This window comes from Lampetra fluviatilis, chromosome 35 (genome assembly GCF_964198595.1).
Source record: "Lampetra fluviatilis chromosome 35, kcLamFluv1.1, whole genome shotgun sequence".
In the NCBI taxonomy this organism is placed as follows: Eukaryota; Metazoa; Chordata; class Hyperoartia; order Petromyzontiformes; family Petromyzontidae; genus Lampetra; species Lampetra fluviatilis.
Genome location: NC_136309.1, coordinates 2,140,332 through 2,165,423, shown reverse-complemented (window position 1 = coordinate 2,165,423; position 25,092 = coordinate 2,140,332). Strand labels below are relative to the sequence as shown.

Below are 25,092 nucleotides of genomic sequence, written 5' to 3'. Positions count from 1 at the left end.
ACGAGGGGAGGGGTGAGGGAGGGGAGGGGGTATGAGGGGAGGGGGAAGAGAGTGGAGGGGGAGAGAGGGGAGGGGGAATACGAGGGGAGGGGGAATACGAGGGGAGGGGGAATACGAGGGGAGGGGGAATACGAGGGGAGGGGGAATACGAGGGGAGGGGGAATACGAGGGGAGGGGGAGGTGGGGAGGGGGTAGAGGGAGGGGGTATGAGGAGTGGGGGTACGAGGGGAGGGGGAAGAGGGAGGGGGGAGCGGGAGAGTGGAGAGGGAGGAGAGGGAGGGGGCGAGGGAGGGGGGAGAGGGAGGAGTGGCTCTAGCCCGCCATCTCACTACTCCCCGCAGCGCTGCCCATTGGCTCGGTAGCCGACGCGTCATGAGACGCGTGCTCGTGATTGGCTGGCGACGGGGAGGCGGGGAGGATGCTAATAACAAAACTGTTTTGGTTTTGATTTGACGTTTTCGTGACCGCAGGAATCCATACTCTGGTAGAAAAGGTAATTAAAGAAAAGACGACGTCGCAACACAAGCGTCCGTCTTCAGGTGAGAAAATTAACTGCTGTTGTGGGTTTATATAGGCACGGGAGGGGTGGGGAAGGAGTTTTGTTGAGTCGTGGGGGAGGTTTGTGGTTTTCAGGGACAGGTGGGGCTGGAGGAATTAACAAGTTAAGGAGCTCAGATTAGTAATCGGACTAGTGAGTGGAAATTCTATCAATTAAAACTTGGCCCGAGGGTTTGCAGAGCACCTTGGTCTCGGAGAAAACAATGTCACGTGTGCCCCCACAGCGTTGGAACATTGATCCGAAACAATGAAAACCGTTTTGCTCCTTCGCCCGCCGTCAGTGTGGCAGGAGGAAGATGTCGTCGGTGGCGACGTTTCCCGCAAGGTGCCGTGAGAAGTGATGGGAGGGACTCCCCCGTGATTCCCACACACTTCAAGGGCTTGCCTGTGATTATATTTTTGAAATATATTTCTATCAAATAATAATGACCGCAAACTATGTTCCTCGCCGCTGATCTGGGTGACGTTCCAGGTGTCACCATCCTCGAATGTCACTCAGATCTGGAAGAACGTTGCTGTACGGAACAGAGTGGAAACAACGCTCGTTGGACTTCTACAAGAAACGCCGCCTCATGCGAGAGACCCCGAACAATCGTCGCACATCTTCTTGTCTTTGCCATTCGTTCCTCGAAGACCCTGGCTGGTTGCGACCGCCAACCGCATCAGAACATCACCAGGACGCGATGTGCCCATCTCCATCGTAAATGGAAAATTAAAAGACAAATCCGCACTCCATCGTAAATGGAAAATTAAAAGACAAATCCGCAGTTGTGCGACTGTATGGCCATGCAACCCAAACTGTGGACACGTCGAGTTAAAACCCGTCGTGGGTCTGCGCGCTCCTTCAATGGAGGAATATCAAGTCTACACAAACTCACGTGGCACATTAGGAATGGACCACTCTTTTAATTATTTCCTCGTGCAACAAGGGAGTAAAGTGTCGTTTTGTGAAAGTCCATATGTGCTTCATCATGAGGCCTCCTTTTCCAGTGCCAAAATATACTAATAGGGTTTTCCCCCTTTTTTTCTGGCAACAAAACGGACACATTTTGCAAGGAATTATGTTTACATTCACCACAATACTTGCAGTCAAATGCAAACAAAAACAATACTCTGATAATTTATGCATTGTCATTGAAACTGATTGGTCCACACCAGAGACAGCTTTTCTTAGAGCCTACTCTCATATGGTGTTCGACCAGATGACAGTACATCAATGCACGCGTTTACACCAGCATGCGATATGGATTGGGCCTATGGGTGGCTGGCAGGGTTATTAATTAACCGGACATCAGTCACGTGGTTAATGGCGACTCGGTTGAGGATTGCTGTGTGACACGTGCTGTTGCAGTCTACAGGTAAAGGACTCAAAGGTTGTTTTTGATCGTTATAGAAATGTTCTAGACTTGTTCTAGACTTCAAGCTTGGCTTTGAATTGTTAGTTTGTGATATATTCAATGGGAGGCGTTTTAGCACTGTCCATTGTAAAGGATGACGTAATTTAGTTAATACTTGTAATTCTCTAACCCTAATACTGTTTATTCTATAACCATGCACCCAGAGTATGACTACTTGCAATGCTATTGAGAATAGAACACATGTACAGTCGTAAGTTGTACAATGGTGACAAGTACAGTACGTATATTGTACACATACAGTACAGGTAATGGGTGTAAGATACCAATATAAGTAGATGGTATAGATAGACATACAACTTAGGATTAAAGTAATAATTGAATAGTGAAGTGCAACACGTTCTACTTAATTAAATATACTTTTAAATAAAAGTTTTTTCCTACAACATCAGAGTGCAGCGCCACATTAAATACGCACTACAATGACAATAGTTTAAAGAGATTTGAAGCATGTTTTATTTTGGGGGGGGGAGGGGGGCAGAGCTTTGTGACGTCATATTTGAGGGGGGTCTGACTTTTTGTGACGCCGTGTGACGAGGGGGGGGAAGTCAAAAATCGTAAAAAATTGCGTGACGTAATTTATGGCCGGCCCCTTGATGGCGACTCGGTTGAGGATTGCTGTGTGTGACACACATGCTGTTGCATTTGACAGATTTACCACAATAAATGTGTTTTCCCTCGATTTGGAGCACCTGCACACCTTCATTTCGAGTGTCAACCCATATGGGTTACCCTGTATTCTTGTACAGCGAAATTGGGTTTTCATGTCCATACGGTGTACAGCCGTTTCAATACGGGTAAAAAAACATAACTTTTGTCTATATGTTTGTGTTTCTCCCTTCTGATGGGACTTTGTAGGATGAACGTTGACATTTATAAGGGCACGAGGTGACCACTAAGGTCTGAATTGGTCTCATAAGGGGCCATCCATTTAGTACGTATGCATGGAGGGGGGAGGGGTGTGATAATGTACGTACGCATAGGAAACGGGAGGGGTGGTGTGAAGCCTCGATAATAATGCAGCATTCCTTGCTTAAACAAGTGAATATTATCAATCCTTTATCGTTTCTGCGTGGATTAAATATCGGCCGTTCTATAGGATTCGGGTGGAGGGGGGGCGGTGTAAAATATCCACGTGCGTACAGAGAGAGGGGGGGGGAGTCAAGTTTCAACAGCTGTTTGCGTTCCTACTCAATGGATGGTCAACTAATCGTCATCATTGTCAGGAAATGATGAGCGCCTTTACGCGAGCGAATAACGAGAAAGGAGCGCTGACGCGACACCACCATCACCATTCCCCCCAGCAACGTAGCACACGCACAACAACAGCAGCAGCTGCTGCTGAAGCCTTGCGGGTTGGCACTCAACGTCTTGCGGATAGAGCCGGAGACGTCGGGACCTTGATGTTGGTGTTGTTGTTGTTTTTGTTATTGGTTTAACAAACAAACAAAAAACTTTTCTCGCCCTCCTCCTCCTCACCTGCGTGTGAATCATCTGGCTGAAGAAGGAGTGCTCATCGCAGGGTGAGTGTTGTTGTTATTTTCCTTCCCCGCTCACATCTTTAAACATCACAGCTGATGGATTTGCTTGAAAAGATGATGGGTGGATTTGTGTTTGCCTCCGAAACGTCGTGATTTATTATTTTATTTCTATTATTATTTCTATTAGTTTTATTTTTACCTACGTGACTTTACCGAAAAAAACCTAAGAGTATGAATCCTTGCAGTCACGAAAGCTTCAAATCTAGAATGGATTTTTTTTTTGCTTTCGGAATGATCATAAAAAGTTGGCAGCTCTAAATATAAATGCGTAAAGGGGTGTTGGGCAAAGGACGAATGTTGTTTTCTTCCCCGCACTCACACCTGGGCTAATTTGGCGAGACAACTCACGGGTCTTAGGTTGAACATCAACGTGTTGACACCAAGTCCTGCAACTTGGACCACTACCTGTGAGATCTTCAACTTGGATCACTACCTGTGAGATTTTCACTCAAAGCTGCTCTAGAGGAGTTGTACACCCCTAGCTGCCACTGCTATTCAGTGGCCTGAAATCAAATGTATCGCTCCGGATGACCGCTGCAAAGTATGATCTTGTGTTTTGATCATAGTGTGCTGATCTTTAAAGGTGCATTGACAAATGTTGATACTCCTACTGATCCTCCTGCTGTTATGGAGTGACTCATGCTGCCAGCTATGGCTACAAAGTTTGGTCGTACATGTTATGTAATATCGTTTTTATTTTAATCACAGTTCCTATGATCACTGTTACATTGCTTTTATAGCTTTATTTTGGTGATTTCGAAAACTTGGTTTTGTCATATGTGTTTGTTGTAGTACAGAGTTAGCCTGATAACTTTAATCTAAGTTGTCTTGTGGTTGTTATCGTTTGACTTGCATCCCACTGGGATTTTTGCACACAGCATTGATATACGGTGCTTTTTCTTGTTCATGTTTTTGTTTGTTGCGGTTGCACCCGATTCAAGAGCCGAATGGCTCACAGGGCTATACCTAATCAATGAACTGAACTGGTGCTGTAACTGCCGTGTGATTATAATAACGCTTTGTAACCTAGACGTGTCCATTGTAGCTTCCTCTCCAGAGAGGTGGAGTTAGATCGACACAACCGATGTGTATCGACTTGTGCCCTCATGGTAATTTAAAAGGATTGCAAGGCTCCCCAGCGTGGTGAAGTATGGTCAAACAGCGAGGCTCTCATCTAGCAGTGGATAGAGAGGAGAGCTCAGCATCGCACAGAATACATATAACACTGTGCACGTACTGTATATTGTACACAAGAGTAGGTGATGCTTCCTTGGTGAAATGGATCATGAGCACGAGGGGTGTGCATTCCAGAGGGCAATCCGGTTGGCTGTAGATTACAATCGCAGTGTGCAAACAATTCAACTTTCCGCAGCAGTACAGTGCCAAAGGAAACACAAATAGGGGGCCCTACATAAATGACGTAACGCGATTTTAGACGATTTTTGACCCCCCCCCCTCGTCACACGGCGTCACAAAAAGTCAGACCACCCCCCCCTCAAATATGACGTTACAAAGCTCTCCCCCCCCCCCAAAAGCATATTTCCATTTTGAAAATAGAACATGCTTCAAATCGCTTTAAACTATTATCATTGTAGTGCGTATTTAATGTGGCGCTGCACTCTGATGTTGTAGGAGAAAACATTTATTTAAACGTCTATTTAATTAAGTAGAACGTGTTGTCTATATTTATTTAAAGTTGCGCATTTTGATGTGACGTCACATTTCTGAACCCCCCCCCCCTCGTCACACATCGTCACAAATGTCTGACCCCCCTCCCCCCCTAGGTGCGTGACGTCATTTATGGACGGCCCCTAGGGCGTTGTGCATACACGCACTTGCAGATATGACACCCAAAGATGGCAATCCGTCATTAAATATTTCTAACCTTAACTGGTGTCTTGTGTTTTAGGAATGTCTAGCTTCAGAGGAAAACCCAAATCCAGCCCAGGGGTAAGTAATATTGGCACAATATCGTACCATTGAATTTGCATAATACACGATTCACTTGAATATTTGCATCATACACATTGCTATCGCGTTCATAAGAACATCCATAAGAGTATCATCCATTATTAAAGCAATTATTATTCGACAGCAGTTTAGCTAGGTAGACATACACTAATGAGCATGTATAAATGTTTTCCTGTAATCCTCGACTGGTCGTGAGTTCCTCTAAACCTCTCTATGTGTGTCCTGCTGTTGGTGAAACATTGTACAGGATGGGAGAGAGTCCCAGTTGTTTTTCCATCATCTCAGGTGTGATTTAGGCCCATTGTGTCATGGCTTTCCATGTTACACGGCGTGAGTGCATTTGTCATTATTATTCAATAAGATTGCCTTAAATGGAAAAAATATACACACGGCCACGGGGAGAACATGCAAACTCCAAATATACAGGCCTCAGGGTCGAGATCGAACCTCCTGTATACCTGGTAGGTTAGTTAACATCTCGCAAAAGATGGACCATTGCTCAAAACATCTCCTATGATATACTTTAACTTTGAAGGCCACACGGTATTATTGACACATGTGTTGAGTTTTGAGTTTAAAATATAAAAAAATGTAAACTCGTTCCTCTTCCTTGAGTCGCGGAACAATGTGAGTTTGAATTTGTTTCCTTAAATTTCAGAGTGGTGGTGCACGTCATCCAAAGCAGGGAAGCACGGGAGAACATAGGAGATCTGGTCAGCATGATCAAAAACAGGGTGAAGGACCGAGGTATAACGGCCCACAAAATCAACAGTATAAAGGAAAACAAGAAGGCCAAAAGGCTGAAACCCGCCAACCTGGATACAGACAAGGAGGAGGAGGAGGATCAACTGACAACCAGACTGCCAGGCCGCATCACTATAGACAAGGAGCGACAGCAGAATGTCAAAAACCTAGGCCACGTGATCCAAAGCAAGGAGGAATACCAGAGTTAAATACACTTAACCTGGATTTCTTAAGATCGGAGAAGACTGACTCGGCTTATTATAGACAAGGAGGACTCCTTGAAAAACACAAGAGTGGCCCACATCATCATCGGCAAGGAGAAACGACAGACCACCAAAACGCATGCCAAAGAGATCAAAGACCAAAAGGAACTGCAGACCATCAACAGAGTCGTCCACATCATAAATCAGAAGGGGTGGGACAGCATCAAAAGCCCTCTATAATTCCACATCAACAGAGACCCAACGCTTATATTCATAAACCAAGAAACGCCACATTTCAGCACAACAACCTAGGAATTACTCAGCCAGTGCAGTTTATCCCGTACAAAACCCCCATTGTCGAAAACACACAGTACTTGTTAAATTTGAAACCGCCGACGTGCACTGTAGAAGATAAGACTGCAGACGTATTGGCGAACGTGAACAGGCAGGTCCCAGTTCTAGACATCGGCCGAGTCAACCAGACTGCACAGGACTGCATGACTGCCTTGGCTGACACTGACCAGCATGTCTCCAAAGATGTGGTAAGGTTTGGGATGATTTTGTGTACGGTTGAAGGCTGCTTGATGCATTGCAAAATGCCGTGACTTCAATTAGCTCAAAGTCCTTTGGGTAAGATGAGAGTCCTTTGGCCCACAATGGGCCTGCATCCTGTGTTGAATACATTTCTTTGCTGATAATTGTTGGAGTGGAGTGTTGGTAGAGTGGTTAGTGCGCTGCGAATCCTGTGACCGGAGGTTAATTTCCGGCCGCAGTTGACATCAGTGGCGAGTTATGAAGGGCAGCACGGCACACGAGGGGGTGGGTGGCAAGCACCACGCCCGGCCGCCTTTGTCTCCCCAGTGGCGATGTTTACACACCGCATCAGGTGCTCATTAGAGGCTGAGTCTACCTAGGGGAGGCCCAGGACCGGTTATGATAATCGTCACCGGTGTTGGCCTTGAGCGGGGATAGAACTCGTAATGCAGCGTAGCGCTAACCACTACAAAACCCGGTAAATATGTCGTCGAGTCCCGCATAAGCAGTCCGTTTACTGGTAACTCTGCCTTGATAAGAATGCACGATTGGTATTTCGTGCCATTTTCTCACCCCCCCAAAAAATGGGCAAATTATATGTAATTTTACTTTATATGGTGCCTAATCAGTTTAACACGTAGGCTTTCGCGACCAATATCCATAATATAGGTTTTTTTTCGGTTAGATCGTGTAAATATATGATTAAATAATATTTCCGCATTTTAATAAATAAAAATCATTGTAACCGTTCGGATAGCTACCGACTTGGTGCTGTGTGGAAGCAAATGATCAAATAATACATTGTTTAAATGCATGCCTATACAGGCCACCATAATTCAATAGGTATTACCATTGGTAGCGCTATTTTAGTACACACAATGGACAGGAAGGACAAGATCAATGGGCTCGCATAATGCGCATACACAATGTAAGTTGACTCAGTAATCTCCCCCCACCCCACTTTGTTCAAGAAGTGTGGTCACCACATCTACGCCTCTATATAAGGAATGAAACAGGTGGAGGACTTCTCCACAAATCTGGCTGTCGCCTGATGAAGCTAGTTGTAATTACTGGCCAAACGTCGTACTCAGATTGTAAATGTTGTGTCTTGGCTCTCCAACACACCGGTGTGCTGTACTAGTGACGAATTGGCATGTTCTCTTTACGTGACAACCCTGACTAATTTTCTGTGTCAGGTGGTGGCGGGTTTAACAACACATTTTTACGCGATCTAACCCAAAAAACCTCTATTATGGACGGTGCCTAATGTTTTACTGATAACGATAGGGCCACATTGACTCTGCAGTGATGCCGTCATACTTTTAAAACTGCACTCTACCTTTGTCCACTAAAAGAACTACCATTGAGTGTCTTTAAATATTAGAGACTCATGGGGTGAGTCGGCACCACTGAGATCCTTAAAATATCTGTTTACAAACACATCTGATAGGTACGTGTCTGTCCGTGTGTTTTCTAAGTAAGATACACCATATAGAGTGCAAGTATTGCATTAGGCAACCTAACTTGTATTTTGCTTGTATCTGGAAAGACATTTTTGCTTTTGATTGTTTTTTATCGCAAGTTGGTGTCTGTGTTTTTGTTTGTTTATATAGGTGTCCGCACTGCTTTGTAAGTGCCTGAAAGTTCCGTCGGTGACGGCGATGGGCCTGAAGAGCGAGTACGACATCCCTGCCATCGCAGAATTCATGAAAACCCACAAGGCGGTGCATACGTTCATCAAGGTCCGCTGTTCTTATAGCCCACCGGCCGTGCACTGGGTCTTAGCCAGCTCTAATTAAACCAGGCTCCCCAATATAGCGTGCAACAGATAAAATGATCCACACTTTTTTTATAGATGAGTAGAGCAAATTCCACGGATAACATCGTGGATAAGAGGACGTGCGATATTGTTTTCCCACATGAATGTGGATAAGAACAATAGTTCTCCCAAATAACTTATTTAAAGCTGGAAATCATTCCCTCAACATGCATAACTGCAGTGATGAACAATTCCAATTTGCATCGTCACGACATGCTATGTATGCATGTTGAACTTCTTTCACTCCGTACTAATCGGAGGTGAATATCTCCAGTGACTTAGAGCATTCCAGAGGGCCACAGAAGCGTATCCGAAAGTGCTCGACGGCGACCGCGGTTCGAGTGATGGTTTACGCTCCTCAACGGTCTGAGCAAGGTATCGTGGTGTTCATTTGTGGCGAGCGCTTCGTGGGGAATGACCGCGACTTCAAAATACGTCTGCGTGTGCGGTATCTCGGCGTGTTCGGCTGCAGGCCTACAAGAGCATTCGCTGCATCAGCACTTTGCACGAGCTGGGCCAGGATGCGGCCGCCCTGCAGAAAAAGGGGGAATTCCGCGAGCTGGGCCTTGGGCCACTTTGCCGCCACCCCGCGGTAGCTGCACAGTACGGAGTGCTGAGCTCCATGAAGGACGGTGACATACCCAAGATCACCACCGCGGACGTCCTGAAGGTGTCAGACAGCCCTCGAGGCCATAACTAAGCGCGATGGTGTGTGGGTAACGGGGCATTGAAGAGAGGGAGGACCTGAAAGTGATCACACGTTCTGGGGATCGTTGGGCCTTTGAAATGAGTAAGCTTGGCACCGCTAAGGTCTTGGGTTCATGTACGGGCGTCTGACTTTGATTGTAGAGTACACTGGGAACTGAAGTGTCGCCACCACATGATAAGCTCAACCCGGTCACCAATGACTACACACACCCAATATAAAAACCGTGCAGGTTAAATTTGATAATGCACATTCATTAAATCACGAGGAGGGGTGGGGGCAAATCTTTCGGTTCCTTACTTGGACTAAGCGGTGTTTTTGGTTTGTGGTCATTCTCTGTGACTAAACTACTGCATGAACCTGGATAAAGTCCCCGCAATAAAGATACTAACAGAAAAACAAGGCATTTCGGAAAACTCCAGTTAAAGTTTTCTTTTTTGTAATAGTAGGAGTGTCTATCAAGGGGATAACCGTATGTACCCAACCGTTAACGTGAGCATTCGTATCTGAAAGCAGTCTTATGATACCACTTTTGAGTCCCGTCTCTTGTTGTGTATTACAGAACCTGCAATCGTACATGCTGAGTAACCAGGGCCAGCGAGTAGATCAGGCCGAATTCATGAGGCACCTGAAGGACAAATACAGACTGAACAGCGTGCAGGAGCTGGGAATCAGCATCACCAGCCTCGGACTCGCCATTTCTGTATGTGGACAGCCTCAGAATGCAGCGGCCTGTCCTTGTCATTATTGTTACATGGACCAAACAACCACCACGGCGTGAGAGGTGGCAGGGTGTAACTCTTTGGTTCTTTCGGTAAAGTCACGTAGAAAGAGAAAATAATAAATTAAATAATAGCATACGACGTTTCGATTGCAACACAAGCAATCATCATCAGGTACAAATGAAAGAGATTATTTAAATTAATTTATTATTTTCTCTTCCTACGTGACTTTACCGAAAGAACCAAAGAGTAATTCCTGCAGTCACGAAAGCGCCAAATCAAGTTGTAGGTGGCAGGGTGGTTCGGGGAACGCAGAGCACTGAGCTGAACTAGCTAAGGTTCTGAGTTGGAATGCAGGTTTCAGCCGCCTGTCATTTTAACTAATGACGTCAAACCGTATGATAAACCTACAAGGTATGGTGAACTTCTTTCGCACCGTACATCTCCAACGTTGCTAATCGGAGATGCGTGGATGATCGGAGGTGTGGAATCGATGGCCACAGCCCGGTCGGTCACCAATGACTGCACAAAAAAGAAATCGTGGCAAAATTTCAGCTCTTCAGAATTAAATTATTGGTTTGACTACCATGCAGCAAACACCAAAAAAAATCATAGTGGAGTGTGGGAGAGTGCGCCCCCTGCTTTTGAACGGTTTATCAGAATTTACGTGAACATTTTTTGTGCATCCGTTCTCAGACACACGGGGGCTCGCACTGCCCTGTGAGATTTCCGAATAGATTCTTTGTTCTCCCCTGGCATGACACTCGATATCGCGCTCGGAATAAAATGAGTGAGAAAAAACAAAAAATCTTTAAAGAAAAAACAACAACCAGCTTGCCTGATATCGTTAAATATCTATTAACGATGTAATATTTATTGATAAAAAAAACATTTTTTAAATACACCTACACAGTAACTGGACACAAACGTCGAGACGGTGGTTTTGTCGTTCCCACAGACGATTTTCAAAGTGCAGCGGTGTGACACGGAAGCGCGTGAGCAAGCACGGGCCCAGCTGGAATGCGACGTTCTCAGGGACTTGGAGGCCAAGCTCCAGCGACAGAAGCAGAGCCTTCTCAACCTGTTCGACAATGGGGACGGAGGTGCCAGGCTGAAGCAGCAATATGCCAGTCAGTCTGCATCAGAGCTTCTCTACGTAGTCTTCAAGAATGCCGATGAGATCTTCAGCAACAAGATAAAGAAGGTAAGGTGGGGAATAACATGGTGGGGAAAGAACACTCGCCATGTTTGTCACTTTCAGAATCGGAGTCTTTATTATTCTTTGCTGGAGAAATCCGATGAGCTATGAAGCTCTTTTTCACAGATGTCCAGTCGTGGCACGAGGTCAGATAGTTCCAAAAACAAACATTACAAAACACGACGGGAGTGCAAAGTATAGGAAGAAACTGAACTAAACTATTTATATTTCAGCAGGTAAAGCCCACTGAGCTATTAGCTTTATTTTTCAGGACCTGGCCACAATGGATAGCTCAACGAAGTGGCTTATCATGTGGAAATTTATAGCACCCAATTAATCTAAAAAATTTAAATTAACACTGCCTTATATGGGCCATTGTTTGTCATCGGCAATGTTATACCATTGTATATTGTTCTGTTATAAGGCAGTGTTAATGATGAACATGACGAGTGGTCTTTAACGTGTGCTTGTACATGACTGCTATTTTAGTTCATTAATTTATTCTATGAAAGAGGGTAGGTTGCTGATCAGCATGTATGCCCGAAATGTAAATAAAAAACAGATATGATATTATAATAAATTACAGGCCTTTGACAATCCACTTCTGGATGAAGGCCTTCCCCGCACCGTGCCGGTAATGGGCGTTCTACCATAATTTGTCATGCTGGTCATTGCTTATTTGGTTGAGTGAAGGCCCTAGACCAGTTCAGATCAGATATCGCTCACCACCTGATGTGGCTGGGAATCGAAACTCAGGTGGCCGGGTGCATAGTGCAGTGCGCTAATCACTGCACCACCTTTCACCAAGGGCAATATTTTACAAACGTTACATTGAACAAAGCATGCCTCATTTCAGCAGCCAGATGAGCGTTTCTCAACTCAGGTCTTCACTGCCCACCGTGGTCCACCTTTGCACGATTACCGGTCTTTAAATTGAATGTTCAAATGTATCCACTTCAACAGTCTGTTGAAGCGGTGCAGCTGTGGTGAGATGCTAACTCAATTGCCTGGTATTCAGGAGGTGCTGGCTTCAATCCTGATCCTGATGCTTGCTGTATATTTGGAGTTTGTATGTCTGTCCCCGTGGTCATGTGGCTTTTTTTCTGGGTCCGGTTTTTCCCTCCACATTTATAAACATACATTTAGAGTATCTGGCTGCTATAAATTTGCACGTGATAAGCCACTTCGTTGAGCTATCATTTTGCAGCCAGGTTGGTTCTGAAAATGAGCTATATAGGTCAGTGGGCCTTACCTAGTAAAATGATTTTTTTTTATCGTTTAGTTCATAGTTTAAAGGCCATATGAATTTTATGGCAGTACCCCAGGGTACCATGGTACCCCGGCTCTCGCATAATGTCCGTGATGCAGTAATTTTTAGTCTGTTGATGGTCGGCGATGCGGCAATCGACTCATCTCGACGAGCTGTACACGATGCACTATTAAAAATTGAATTTTTCAAGAACGGATTTTCTTATGCTCATGGTTGGCGTTTCGACATCGCGGAGTAGCTCTGATTTCGGATTGATTGGTAACCCAGTCGCGGAGCTAAGTACAACCCTGGAAAAAATAGTGGTACCCTGGAAAAATAGTGGTACCCCGGGGTACCGTCATAAGGATCATGTGGGGGATGTTTGTCTTTGCAGACTGTTCAGGACTTCCTGTCCCTGGCCGCAGGAGACCCCTTGGCCAAGACGCTGTTCCAGATAGCAGTGTGCGGAGGCTCCCTTGTGACCCCCTCTGAACCGGGACTCGGTGAGATGTCCTCGAACGCCTTCAAACTTAAGGCCGACGACATTCAGCCCACTCTTGCAGAAAGTAAGAACCCATTCTCCTATCTCTTATCCTTAAGCTGCTAAAATGTATCATGAGAATACCAAAGTGGGATTTAAAAATATCTACGGCAGCATGTGCCATTCACGCATGTACGATGGAAGCTGTCGGCATGAAGTAAAAATCGTATTTTTTTCTTCCCTTTTGTTAATCCACTGCTGGATGAAGGCCTCCTCATGTCATGTCAGCCATGGAGATTGTTTGATTATATTACAACATGCTGGTTAGTGAAGGTTGGCAAAGTTGAGGATTGGCGTCCGACCCAGTTCAGTTACCACTCACCACTGATATTAGCCGTGGCTAGGATTCAAACTCCTCACCCAGTTCATAACTACCTCGCCTGGTATACAGGAGGTCGTGGGTTCGATCCTGACCCTGACGCCTGCTGTATATTTGGAGTTTGCGCGTCTCTCTCCCTGTGGTCACGTGGATTTTTCTCCAGGTTCTCCAGTTTTTCCCTTCACATCAACAATCAACATGTGTTTAGAGTATTTGGGCACTATACATTTCCACATGATAAACCACAATCATTTGTGGCTAGGTCACTTCTTAAAAAGAGCTATACAGCTGAGTGGGCCTTACCTGATAAAATAAAATATAGTTTAGTTTTAAGGCAGTGTGCAAGCAACTTTGGCTCCCCTGCCCCCATCATATCCTGTAAGGGAAGGCTTGTTTCTACCCCTTTTCAACTGGCACCTCTGAGCAGAGCCAGCGCGGGGCTTATGATGCTCTCATTGCGTGTAGCTTCAGTGTTTTACGCAACCTAGACGCAGTGTCACCGCCGTCATCTACATACTATTCGACGCGTTCATTGCACACAATGTGGGACGCCGGGTGGCACGGATCGACTTCTGCAGTAGAAACGCAACCTAAAGCCACCTGAACAGCACTGGGCTGGCTTGACGTGGTCCCAGCATGGCTCAGTAGTAGAGTGGGAAATGGGGTGTTAGTGTCCCAAAGTGAAGAACGTTGGAGAACAGAGTGGAGCAATGTGGACGTCCAGAATAACACCTCATTCGAGATCCAGATATTGCAGCCCCTGACTTTGACATTCCTCGTATACGCTGCTGTACCATCAGCCGCATCAGAAGATTTAACAGTGTGATGTGCACACCTCCTGCATGAATGGAAAATTAAAGACAAGCCACAGTAGTATGGTCATGGCCAGGCAACCAAAACTACGGACCATATAGTAAGCCACTGTAGTCCTTCAATGGAGGAGTAGAAAAATTGCACAAACTCTAACTCCCGAAGCCCTCTCATGGCAAGCAGACCTTGACATTGACAAATAGCTCCTAACCCCATTTTTCATACTCAAGAATTTAATATAATAGTGTCCCAAATATAGATGCTTGCTCTACAGCCTGAAATGCGTAACCACAGCCACCTGCCCTTCTACGTCTGCCTCCGTTTTGCCGGACGACTCTCTAACCCTCGCCCAACGCGGGCTGTGGCAGGCGTCGTGCGGGATGAGATGCTGGAGCTGCTCAGTGGAAGCGGCGCCGCTGCCTCCCTGAGCCTGGGGGACCTGGCTGAGATTGAGAAGCAGCTGGCGGAGCGCTTCAACGTTCCCGACTTCCCCAGCCTGGGCCATGGCTCTTTCCTCGAATTTTTGAACGGCAACTCTAAGGTGGGTGACACGGACGTTATCGTTTAAGCTCCGTCACCGTGGCTGTTATTAAGTTATCTGCAAATCTTAATGTGCCCCCCTCCCCCCAACCCCACCCCCCCAGGCAACCTTTGGTTTGTAGGAGCTCACTCATTCTCCATCAGGACAAAATGCGTTTTTGCATATTTTTGCCGGAAAGTAAAGAGTGGTTGTTTTATTGTCTTGTCTTGTTGTGTCTTCGTCTGGTCATCGTGTTTTCGTGTCCCTAATAGCAACAAAACTTTAAAACTAAAGTTTGGTTCATAGTGGATTATATTTATAAGTGCTTTAGTGCCCCACTGTTATGGATGATAGTCTAATGTACAGAGCTAATGCTTTCCGCATAAATGTATCAGTATGCATGTTGAACTTCATTCGCACCGTACGTAGCCAAGCGTGCTAATTGGAGGTGTGCAGGATGAACAACAAACTAAACACAAAAAGAAGTTCGAAAGAAATGAGTTTTCAATCTAGATTTAAAAGTGCATAGCTCCAGTGGCTAATATCAGAAGGAAGAGCATTCCAGACGGCCGCAGAAGCGCATCTGAAAGCATGTGATGAAGTGACCGTCTTTGTTTTATGGTTAGCCAAAAGCCGCTGCGAGGATAACTGGAGTTTGCGTGATGGTTTATGCTTCTTGATGAGATCAGCAAGGTATTGTGGTTAATTTGTCGGAAGAAATTAAAATTAATGAAAGTAAAATAAAAATGAAATAAAAATCACGACGTTTCGGAGGCAACACAAGCTTCCGTGTTGCTCCAGAAACGTCGTGATTTTTATTTTATTTTTATTTTACTTTTATTAATTAAAATTTTTTACCCACATGACTTTACCGAAAAAACCTAAGAATATGAATACTTGCAGTCACGAAAGCTTCAAATCTAGAATTGTCGGAAGAACTTTGTGTGCAGCTGGGAAGTGTTAAGAGGTGCGCGGGTGTATGCGTGTAGAGTGGTTGTTTTATTTCAGTGAGTCTCCGTTCGTTGTCGCTCAACGATGTGCTGCTGACTTTGCCGCTGCAGGTGCTGGGAAAGGCCGGGGTGTCAACACTGAGCTTGGACACTTCGGAGGCGCACGACGTCAGATTTTCTTCGAGCGGCAAACAGCTCATTGACTTTGACGCGTTGTGCGTTAACTTGAACACCACCGAGGTGACGGTTGATCGATCACCAGCACGTTGCGCCATTGTGCACGTCATACGTGCCAGTAAAGCGAAACTTTCCTCAGGTGGAGCGAAAAAGATTAATAAACCTTGGATGTAGGGCGCGACGCTTTTATTCATCAGTCAAATAGACGATGGCACTCGTGATGCATGTGTAGTGGGTCGAACTGAGTCGTAGACGTCGTTCCTTTTAGAGGCAACACATTTATTTGTAACGTAACACAAAGGGGCAACTGTGCCCCTTCACCAGATACAGCCTAGGGTGGTGACCACCCAGCTAACTACTCTATACAGAGGAGTCACTGCTACGAAGGGTCGGGTCCCTACTCGGGTTCGCGACCACGTGGTTGCCTTGGAGACGTAGAGCTTCCAGCTTGAGATGTAGGCTGCAGCTGGTGGACGTGGAGCTTCAGCTGGTGGACGTGGAGCTTCAGCTTGTAGAATGCAACGACCCCGGGTCCCTCTCGGGGACCTGCCTCATATCCCCCTACGGTCGGGGCCGCTCCGCCCTTGGCCCGGCCTGCCTTCTGGAGCCTTCTAGCTCCCTCTGGATCCCTCTCGAGAGCTCTCCCTGGACACGTGATCACCCCCTAGTCCCCCCACCTGGGGGCCTCTCTATGGACACTCTAGATCATGTGTCTGCAGGGTCAACCAGAGTTCCATGGCCCGGGGCAACCCTGCCCTTGGGCTGACACTCCCCCGCTCCCCCTCGTGGGAGCCCGCACCACACGCTACGCGTGGTGCCCGTGCTATCCAGCGCTCACCAAGCCCCGCTAGGGCTGGTACTACACCCGCCAACAGGGTGTATGCGATGAGGGTGCATCGCGTGCCCTGGCCCTCTCAGCCCGGCACCATATAGTGACATCCCCGATGTCACCACACATCCATCGAGTTGCGCGTGTGATGGAAAGTACCTTTTGTTTTCATGAATTATGGAAAATGCAAATGAGATGAGTTTGGCAGCCAAGAGGGGGGAGAATGCGCCCAAGAGGATGACCACCACGATGATGGAGTGATTAGGTCAGCTCATGTGCAAGAGTTGTGGTATCCTTTGTTTAATCATGAGATTAAATATGGCCATTGAAATACGTGAAGCAGCATCGCCTCGATTGCAAAGAGTGAGGTAAATTGTGGTATTGCAATATTTTTTTTAAACAATATAAATGAGCTTGTAAAAACCAGACAAAATTTTAAATAAGAACATCAGAAATATTACAAGCAAGAGGGGGCGATTCAGGCCATCTGGCTAATTCGGTTGCGAGTAACCGATCAATTCTAGAATGTTATTGAATAATTTTTTGAAGAGTCCCAGTGAATATTTTTCCATGCCTATTTTAGAGAGTTGTTTTATTTTTTAGGCGGGATAGGCATTGGGTTTCCTGACCAGGCCACGTGGTGTGATCGCGTCTGGCTGTGCTGCAGGAGCAGGATAAGGAGTCTCAGCAACAAGACGAGCCATTCAAAGACTCTTCCAGCCAGTCGCCCATCTTCCCTGGGATGACACGAAGCGACGGCAGGTAGGTGGTCCATGCCGATCCGTGCCTGTGTGTTAAAATGTGTATCGTAAAATTCAATAATGTTGGATGCATTTTTACCAAAATGTTTAATTATCAATAAATACATTAACGTATTCAAATACATGTTTATCCAGTACCTACAATGCGTGCATCAAATTGTGCACGTGAGTTATTGATGAATTGCGATAAATGCAAATGACATGGCATGATAGCCAATGGATGAAACGAGACAGACTTGTGACAGAATCGCTAGCCAGGGGAGAGAACGCTCCCGGGAGGACGACCACCAGGAAGATGGAGCGATGAAATCTTCTCACGGTCAGGTGCCACGTGGATTGTTACATCGCTGGACCGTGAGAGATGGCTACTACTTGGCAAGGCCTTAAAAAACACTAAAAACAAAACTTTATAATTTTTATTTAACTATAAACTATTTAATTTTTATCAGGTGAGGCCCACTGAGCTATTTAGCTCTTTTTTCAGAAGCAACCTGGCCAGAAATTATAGCTCAATGGAGTGGCTCATCATCTGGAAATTTACAGCTGCAAAATACTCTAAACACATGTTGATTATAAATGTGGAGGGAAAAACCGGAGGACCTGCAGAAAAATCCACGCGACCACGGGAAGAACACGCAAACTCCAAATATACAGCAGGCGTTAGGGTCAGGATCGAACCCACGACCTCCTGTATACCAGGCGAGGTAGTTAACATCTCGCCACCACGGCACCTTAATTCAGCAGTGGATTGATCATGGCTGATGATGATTTGCTTTGCATCAGATGTTTCCTTCCACGATTATCATGGAAGCATTTGACGTGGGACAAATAAACACATATCGGTATGTATGTTGATCTTCTTACGCATCGTACGTAGCCGACCATGACAACAGGAGGTGCAGGTGCGAATTGGCGGTGCGGGAAAGTAAGTGGAGCATAGATAAAGACTGCGGGACAACGTTGTGTCGTTTATCACCTTCGTGGTTTGTACGACACTGAACACGTTTCGGCGGGTGTGCGGTGTCCTCTAGCTGGGATGTACAGAAGAGCCAGGCTGGCCTGGGCGTGCAGGGGAACGTGGGTGCAGACCGGGCACTGCAGTGCCTGCTGACTGCCCCCCTCCTGGAGGACCTGGCCGCCTGGTCCCACTGGGAGTTGCTCTTTGAGCAGAAGCACGGCCCGCTCAAGGAATTTATTGAGAGCGTTTGCTCGGGCAAGGTAGCCAAGCTGGGAGAAAAGGCGGGTAAGTGTTTGGCGTCGTCATTTTCTTTCACCTCTCTGAACCTGTAGGTGTCTGTGGAAATAGAGCTTTGTAGCGCATCAGATTCCTCCAGTATAAATAAAGATTCTGATTCTGATATGTCAACTTGAGGAAGGGTTGTTTAATCTAACATTCCAATTTGGAAAACGAGGCTAGTTTTTTTTCAGCTTCAACAAGTCTTCCAGGATGTTATTGCATTGCATTTCTTAACCAATTCCATTGTTGGGTGGTGGGGTAAAGTGTAGGCAATCGCACCTCTTCCAAGACAAGGCCTAAATATCCCCAGGAGGGTGCTCTCTGGAGCTTCCTCCAGTGGAGCCCTTTCCGCTAGCAAGTGGCGTGAGCAGGGAATTTCAGGGCTGCACCTCGAGCAAAGCTGTTTGCCTGTGGCGGCGGCGGCGGTGGAAGCGAAGCCATGAGATGCGTTCTCTGTCCCACGCAGCGGCCAAAGCGGTGCTGGCCGAGGTCTCCGAGCTGCTTGCTCTGGAGGTGCAGCCGGGACTGCTGCTGCGTGTCGCTGCCGAGCCGTCGCCCGAGAAATTTGCGGAAGCCGCCCTCCACCGCGACCCCGTGGTGTCGGTGGCTCAGCTCGTGTCGCTGGTGGCAGCCCAGGGCCTCTCGGAAGCCCCCCTGGCGCTGCTGGCCAATCGAATAGAAGTGGTGCTCACGATCATGGCCGAAGAGAAAGGTACCCAACGGGTGGCAGCGCACGCGCGACGACACGGGTCGAATTCGCATCTTGGGTGAAATAACTTTTTGCCTGAAAATATTATAAGGGTGCCACGGTGGCAAGATGCTAACTACCTTGCCTGGTATGGAGGAGAGCGTGGGTACGATCCCAACCCTGACACCTGCTGTGTATTTGGAGTTCGCATGTCTCTCTCCCCGTGGTCGCGTGGACTTTTCTCCGGGTCCTTTGGTTTTTCCCACAACATTAAGAGTCAACATGCATTTAGAGTATTTGGCTGCTATACATTTCCACATGATAAGCCACTTGGTTGAGCTATCATTAGTGCCTAGGATATTTCTGAAAAAAGAGCTATATAGCTCAGTGGGCCTTACCTGGTAAAATAAAAAATATGTATTAAAGTGTGAAATAATTCCCCCCCCACCCCCGTTTATTTTATGACTTATGACTTGTCAAGAATTCATTGAAGAATCGATTATTTGTTTGACTGTAGTTAAACCGGAATCTCCATTGTTGATATGATGGCCTCAGCTTCGTAAGCAATGACTGCCCCAACATTTTTTTATTATTAATTTGCAAGGGCTGCAGTGCATTTAATTTGGATAAATTCCAGCTCTGGTATCTGCTCACATGGGCCATTTTTTCACACTTGCGGGAGATCCGCATGGCAAGTGGGATAACATTCAGAGGAAAAATACATTTTGACTTTATTAAAAATAGGCACGCTTATTCAAATATTCAAAAGAGGCACGTTTGCTTCGTGGATGCTTTTGTCCAAGTGATGTGAGTTCACACCAATTCTCTCGCACTTGCCGACTCTGAAACTCCCTCCCATTGTCCCTTTGCACAAGTTCTCATGATAACCTCGCTCAAACTCAGGAAACGATAAGCGTACTTTCGTTTCTGGCCGATTCGCATTTTTCGTCCTTTGGGCCTGTGCATGGCAATCTCGTGATTTAAATAAATATTTAAGAGATGTCTTTTTTTGCACAGCAAGTGTCAGAAGGGCAACCTCTAAACCTCTCCATAAGCCTTGCAGTAAACACCAAGTGCCCTTAGTGTACTGTTAGCCAAGTGCCCTGTCGCTTATGTCTGTTTTGTTAAAAGATTAGAAACCTGAAGTGTACCCAGGGACGAAGCATGACCCGAGCACCTTGTCCTGTGCCCACTCTGAACGCAGTCGACCTCTACACGGCGGGCGGCATGCAGGGTGGTGCAATCACGGCTGCCCACTTTGTCCTCGACTGCCTCTGCCAGATCCCTCTGCAGCTGTGCAAAGACCTCGCTCAGCAGGTGACTCCATGTGCATTGCTGCAAACCTGCATAGCGCCCTCTTCTTGGTTCTTTTGGTAAAGTCACGTAGAATGGAAATAATGAAATAATAAAAATAAAACATAATAAAATAATTCTCACGACGTTTCGGCCACAACGCAAGCAGCCGTCCTCAGGTGAATGAATGATTCATTCAGACGCTGTCTCCCCGACAGACCTGGTCTTCACCTGAGGACGGCTGCTTGCGTTGTGGCCGAAACGTCGTCAGAATTATTTTATGATGTTTTATTTTTATTATTTTATTATTTCCATTCTACGTGACTTTACCGAAAGAACCAAGAAGATGAATCCCTGCAGTCACGAAAGCTTTAAATCGAGACTGCATAGTGCCGTTTATCAATCCGCTGCTTGACCAGAATGCCTTCCCCACGCTGTGTTTGTCGTGGGAGTTGTTTTTGCCACCATTAACCACGTTCAGCAGTTCGGGTTGTTGTTGTTTGTTGTTGAAGTTGGTGGGGAAAGGCCAGGGTTGGTTCATGTGTCTCTCGGCACTGGTGTCAGCCGTGGCTGGGCATCCAACTCAGCTTGTTGAGGTCATGGCGTCGCGTCATAACTATGATGTTAGCTCATTTTTAATATGAGAGTGAGGAGTTCAGATCCATTTTTTCTCCCATGCAATTCCCTCAATATTTTTTATAGGACACCAATGTGGAATTTGTCTTAAACACGCTTTAACGGCGACAGAAACATGGACAATAACTCGATCCAGAATACAAGATTTGGAATTTATTAACTATGCCTTGATTCGTTATGCAATATTGCTACACTATGCACAAGGATGTGAACCAACTATGGCAGATACATTCTTGACAACCAAGTACAACCAACTTATCAACATTCTCGGGCGACAGTAACAACACACACTAACCAGTGTGCCACCGCACCAACGACTGCACCATCAGTATATAGGTCACATACTGTCGTGAAATTAGAAACATTAAATTATAATCGGCATTCACTTCCCACCCTCCTCTTTCCCCACACCAAGCGTGTTTATTTAAAAACACTTCATCCAACGCAATAAAATCTCAAAAATAAGCTATGTAAATAAAGACGAGTACAACCTGTAATGCCAGACTGTATGTTTATTTTTGGAACGTACCATACATACAACAAAAAATGTGAATCGATTTTTTTTTTTTACAATCCGGCAAAGCCCAATCGACTGGGCGGATGAAGGCCCCTCCCCAAGCATACTAAAATCGCAGCTAGCCTCGCAATGCAACGATTAATCTAGCTTTCGTACACGAGCTGATTCCATCGCTTCGTCTCTGAGGTGGACGTCCTCTCGGGCACGACCTCTCCTGCCGTCGTTAGTGTCGACCACCGGCCACCATCCCTCCTCGCGAAGTGCCCACTTTCTTTTCTTGACCGTCAATGCTTTGCGCATCATCTCTGATCCACGCGTGCTTCTTTGTACTGAACGTCTGTGAAAAAAAAAGCTTAACAGCTCATCAGGTTCCTCTGATTATAAATAAAGATTTCTGATTTTTTTTTTCTGGGCATCGCCTGCTGGCAGGTGTTCCTGGCTCCGTTTGAGCACACCATGGGAGAAGCCGACTGGCAAGACCTGCTGCTGCGTGCCGCGTCCATGCCCGATTGGCAGTCGGGCACCCGCAGGGCTCGACTGCACGAGCTGGGGCAGCTGCTGGATATCGAGGAGTGGACCTGTGACTTTGAAGGAGGCCTCGAGGTACCTCGGCTGCCACAATTGCAACCAAAATAGCTGACATCGTTTGTTAAGGGGTAGCTGGGTGGCCAGTGTTCAGCTGGCACCTCTACAACCTTATTCTAGTAGTTTAACACGTAGGTTTTCGTGACCAATATCATCCATAAGAGGTTTTTTTTGTTGGGGTTAGATCGCGTAAATGTATAAATGTGTCGTTAAAACACGCCACCAACCGACACAGCCAACTAGTAAGGGTTGTCACGTAAACAGAACGTGGCCAATTCGTCACTAGTACAGCACACCGGTGTGTTCTTGTAGTCTCTAGGCCTTTTGGGCTGTTTGGGGCCATCCACATTTAGTTTTTTTGTCCTTCCCCTGCACCTCCAATTAGCACGGTTGGCTACCTGCAATGCGAAAGGAGTTCAACATACATACAGATTTACCGTGTAGGTTTTTGACGCGCTTTTGACGTTATTGGTGTTTCTGTGTTTCGCAAAATTTAAAATTGTGTTTAACCCTGTCGTGGAGTAGAATGTGTCTTCATATATCTCTTAGCCTCGTACGCTGGTCCTGCATTGCGCCGTGCTGCTATCACTTGCTGACCCAAGTCAGCCTTGTAAAAGAAACATGATGTCTCAATGGGTTATCACCCGTTGAAATAAAGTCCACCACTACTTTAGGATAACACAATAGCTTACTCTCAACCTTGGAGCAGTGCATGAGGGCAATGGATGTATGTTGACTTTTGCACCGTACGTAGCCAACCACGCAAATCAGAGGTGCGGGAAATGTTAACCCATTCTCTTGTATCTGTCTTGCAGGACCAGGAGGATACAGACAACTCGGAGGAGGAGAGTGGCTCCATGGAATCAGCATCTGGCACTGAGGAAGAATCAGAGTTTGAGTCGTGCAAATTAAACGAGAGCATTCCGTGATTTCTATTGGTACAGAATCGTAAAAAAGGGAGGATTTTTTGCTTTTTTATTCAATGAGCTCGTAGCAGCAATGATGTTAGACCTTCTATGTATGTATGGATGTTGAACTTATTTCGCACCGTACGTAGTCAACCGAAACACGTTTCATTCCAGTCGGGAAGTATTAAAGCAAGTATCGATACAATTATATCAGAATCCCAATATTGATTTATACTGGAGGAATCCGATGAGCTATGAAGCTCTTTTTCACAGATGTCCAGTAGGGGCATCTGTGCAGAAACTTTGTCAGTCCACTGCTATGTCGTATCCCTCCACATTCCTAAACACGCGTTTAGATTATTTGGCTGCTACTATAAATTGCAATGTGTCATCATCCACATCGACGAGCTGTCATGGTGTGGCCAGGTCGCTTCTGAAAAGGAGCTAATAGCTCAGTGAATTAAAATTAGGTAAAATATGTTTACGTTTTATAAATACACAAAGTAGGGTACAAATGAAATACTTCAATTACCACCACACTACAGCGCAGTACATTTGGTACGGCGTATGCGCGCACTACAGAAGAGACGTTGATAACGCGTGGCTTATTTAATTTCTATGCCACTATGCTAGGGGCAAACCCGAGTGGATGAATGCAAATGGTCCTTAGAATTGGAAAATGGCGGGGGAAAACCACGGTAGCGAGACGCTTGTATGCATGTTGAACTTTTTTCGCACCGTACGTAGCCAACTGTGCTAATCGGAGATGCCGGGGAGGAAGTACAACAAACTATATAGCTCCAGTTCCTAGTTATGGGAAGGAAGAGCGTTCCAGACGGCCGCAGAAGCACATCTGAAAAGCGCGCGATGTGGCGACTGTCTTCGTTCGATGGTTGCGCCAAAAGCCGCTTCTGCTGCAACAATGAAGCGGAGTTCGCGTGGTTGTTGGTTTATGGGGCCGTCCATAAATGACGTCACGCACCTGGGGGGGGGGGGGGTCAGACATTTGTGACGATGTGTGACGAGGGGGGGGGGGGTTGAGAAATGTGACGTCACATCAAAATGCGCAACTTTAAATAAATATAGACAACACGTTATACTCAATTAAATATACTTTTTAAGAAATGTTTTCTCCTACAACATCAGAGTGCAGCGCCATATTAAATACGCACTACAATGACAATAGTTTAAAGCGATTTGAAGCATGTTTTAGTTTCAAAATGGAAATATGGTTTTGGGGAGGGGGGGGCAGAGCTTTGTGACGTCATATTTGAGGGGGGGGGGTCTGACTTTTTGTGACGCCGTGTGACGAACGGGGGGGGGGGTCAAAAATCGTCCAAAATCGCGTGACGTCATTTATGGACGGCCCCTATGCTCCTTGAGATCAGAGGAGGGAGCGGAAACCATCACGAAAGCTTCAAATAAAGATCCCCCCACTCCTTCACTACCCCCACCCCTCGACCTCCCTCCCCTCTACCCCCTACCCCTCCCCTATACCCCCCTTCCCTCTACGACCCCCACCCTCTTACCCCCAAGGCGCGCGCATCACACCCCCCTCCCCCCGCCGTAATGCGCGGTGACGTCATCACGCACTGGTGAGCCACCACGAAAGTTGCCGCGCGTGGTGACGTCATCACGCACTCGCGAGCCACCGCGAAAGT

At 46.3% G+C, this 25,092-nt stretch overlaps 1 protein-coding gene across 2 annotated transcripts; it reads left to right on the top strand.

The window, feature by feature from the left end:
* Positions 1 to 467: 467 nt before the first annotated feature.
* LOC144944648 (uncharacterized) lies at positions 468 to 24,404 on the top strand. Of its 2 annotated transcripts, XM_078873005.1 has the most exons (17): positions 468 to 539; positions 3,481 to 3,496; positions 5,424 to 5,464; positions 6,144 to 6,974; positions 8,580 to 8,708; positions 9,258 to 9,455; positions 10,054 to 10,194; positions 11,172 to 11,417; positions 13,055 to 13,226; positions 14,699 to 14,871; positions 15,912 to 16,040; positions 17,474 to 17,568; positions 18,599 to 18,810; positions 19,271 to 19,516; positions 20,697 to 20,809; positions 22,368 to 22,541; positions 23,339 to 24,404. In XM_078873005.1, the coding sequence occupies exons 3-17, from the start codon at positions 5,426 to 5,428 to the stop codon at positions 23,450 to 23,452; spliced, it is 3,012 nt and encodes a 1,003-aa protein (XP_078729131.1). In that variant the 5' UTR covers positions 468 to 539; positions 3,481 to 3,496; positions 5,424 to 5,425; the 3' UTR covers positions 23,453 to 24,404. The 2 variants fall into 2 exon arrangements, with proteins under 2 accessions (XP_078729131.1, XP_078729132.1); XM_078873006.1 differs by lacking the exon at positions 10,054 to 10,194.
* The last annotated feature ends 688 nt before the right edge of the window (positions 24,405 to 25,092 follow it).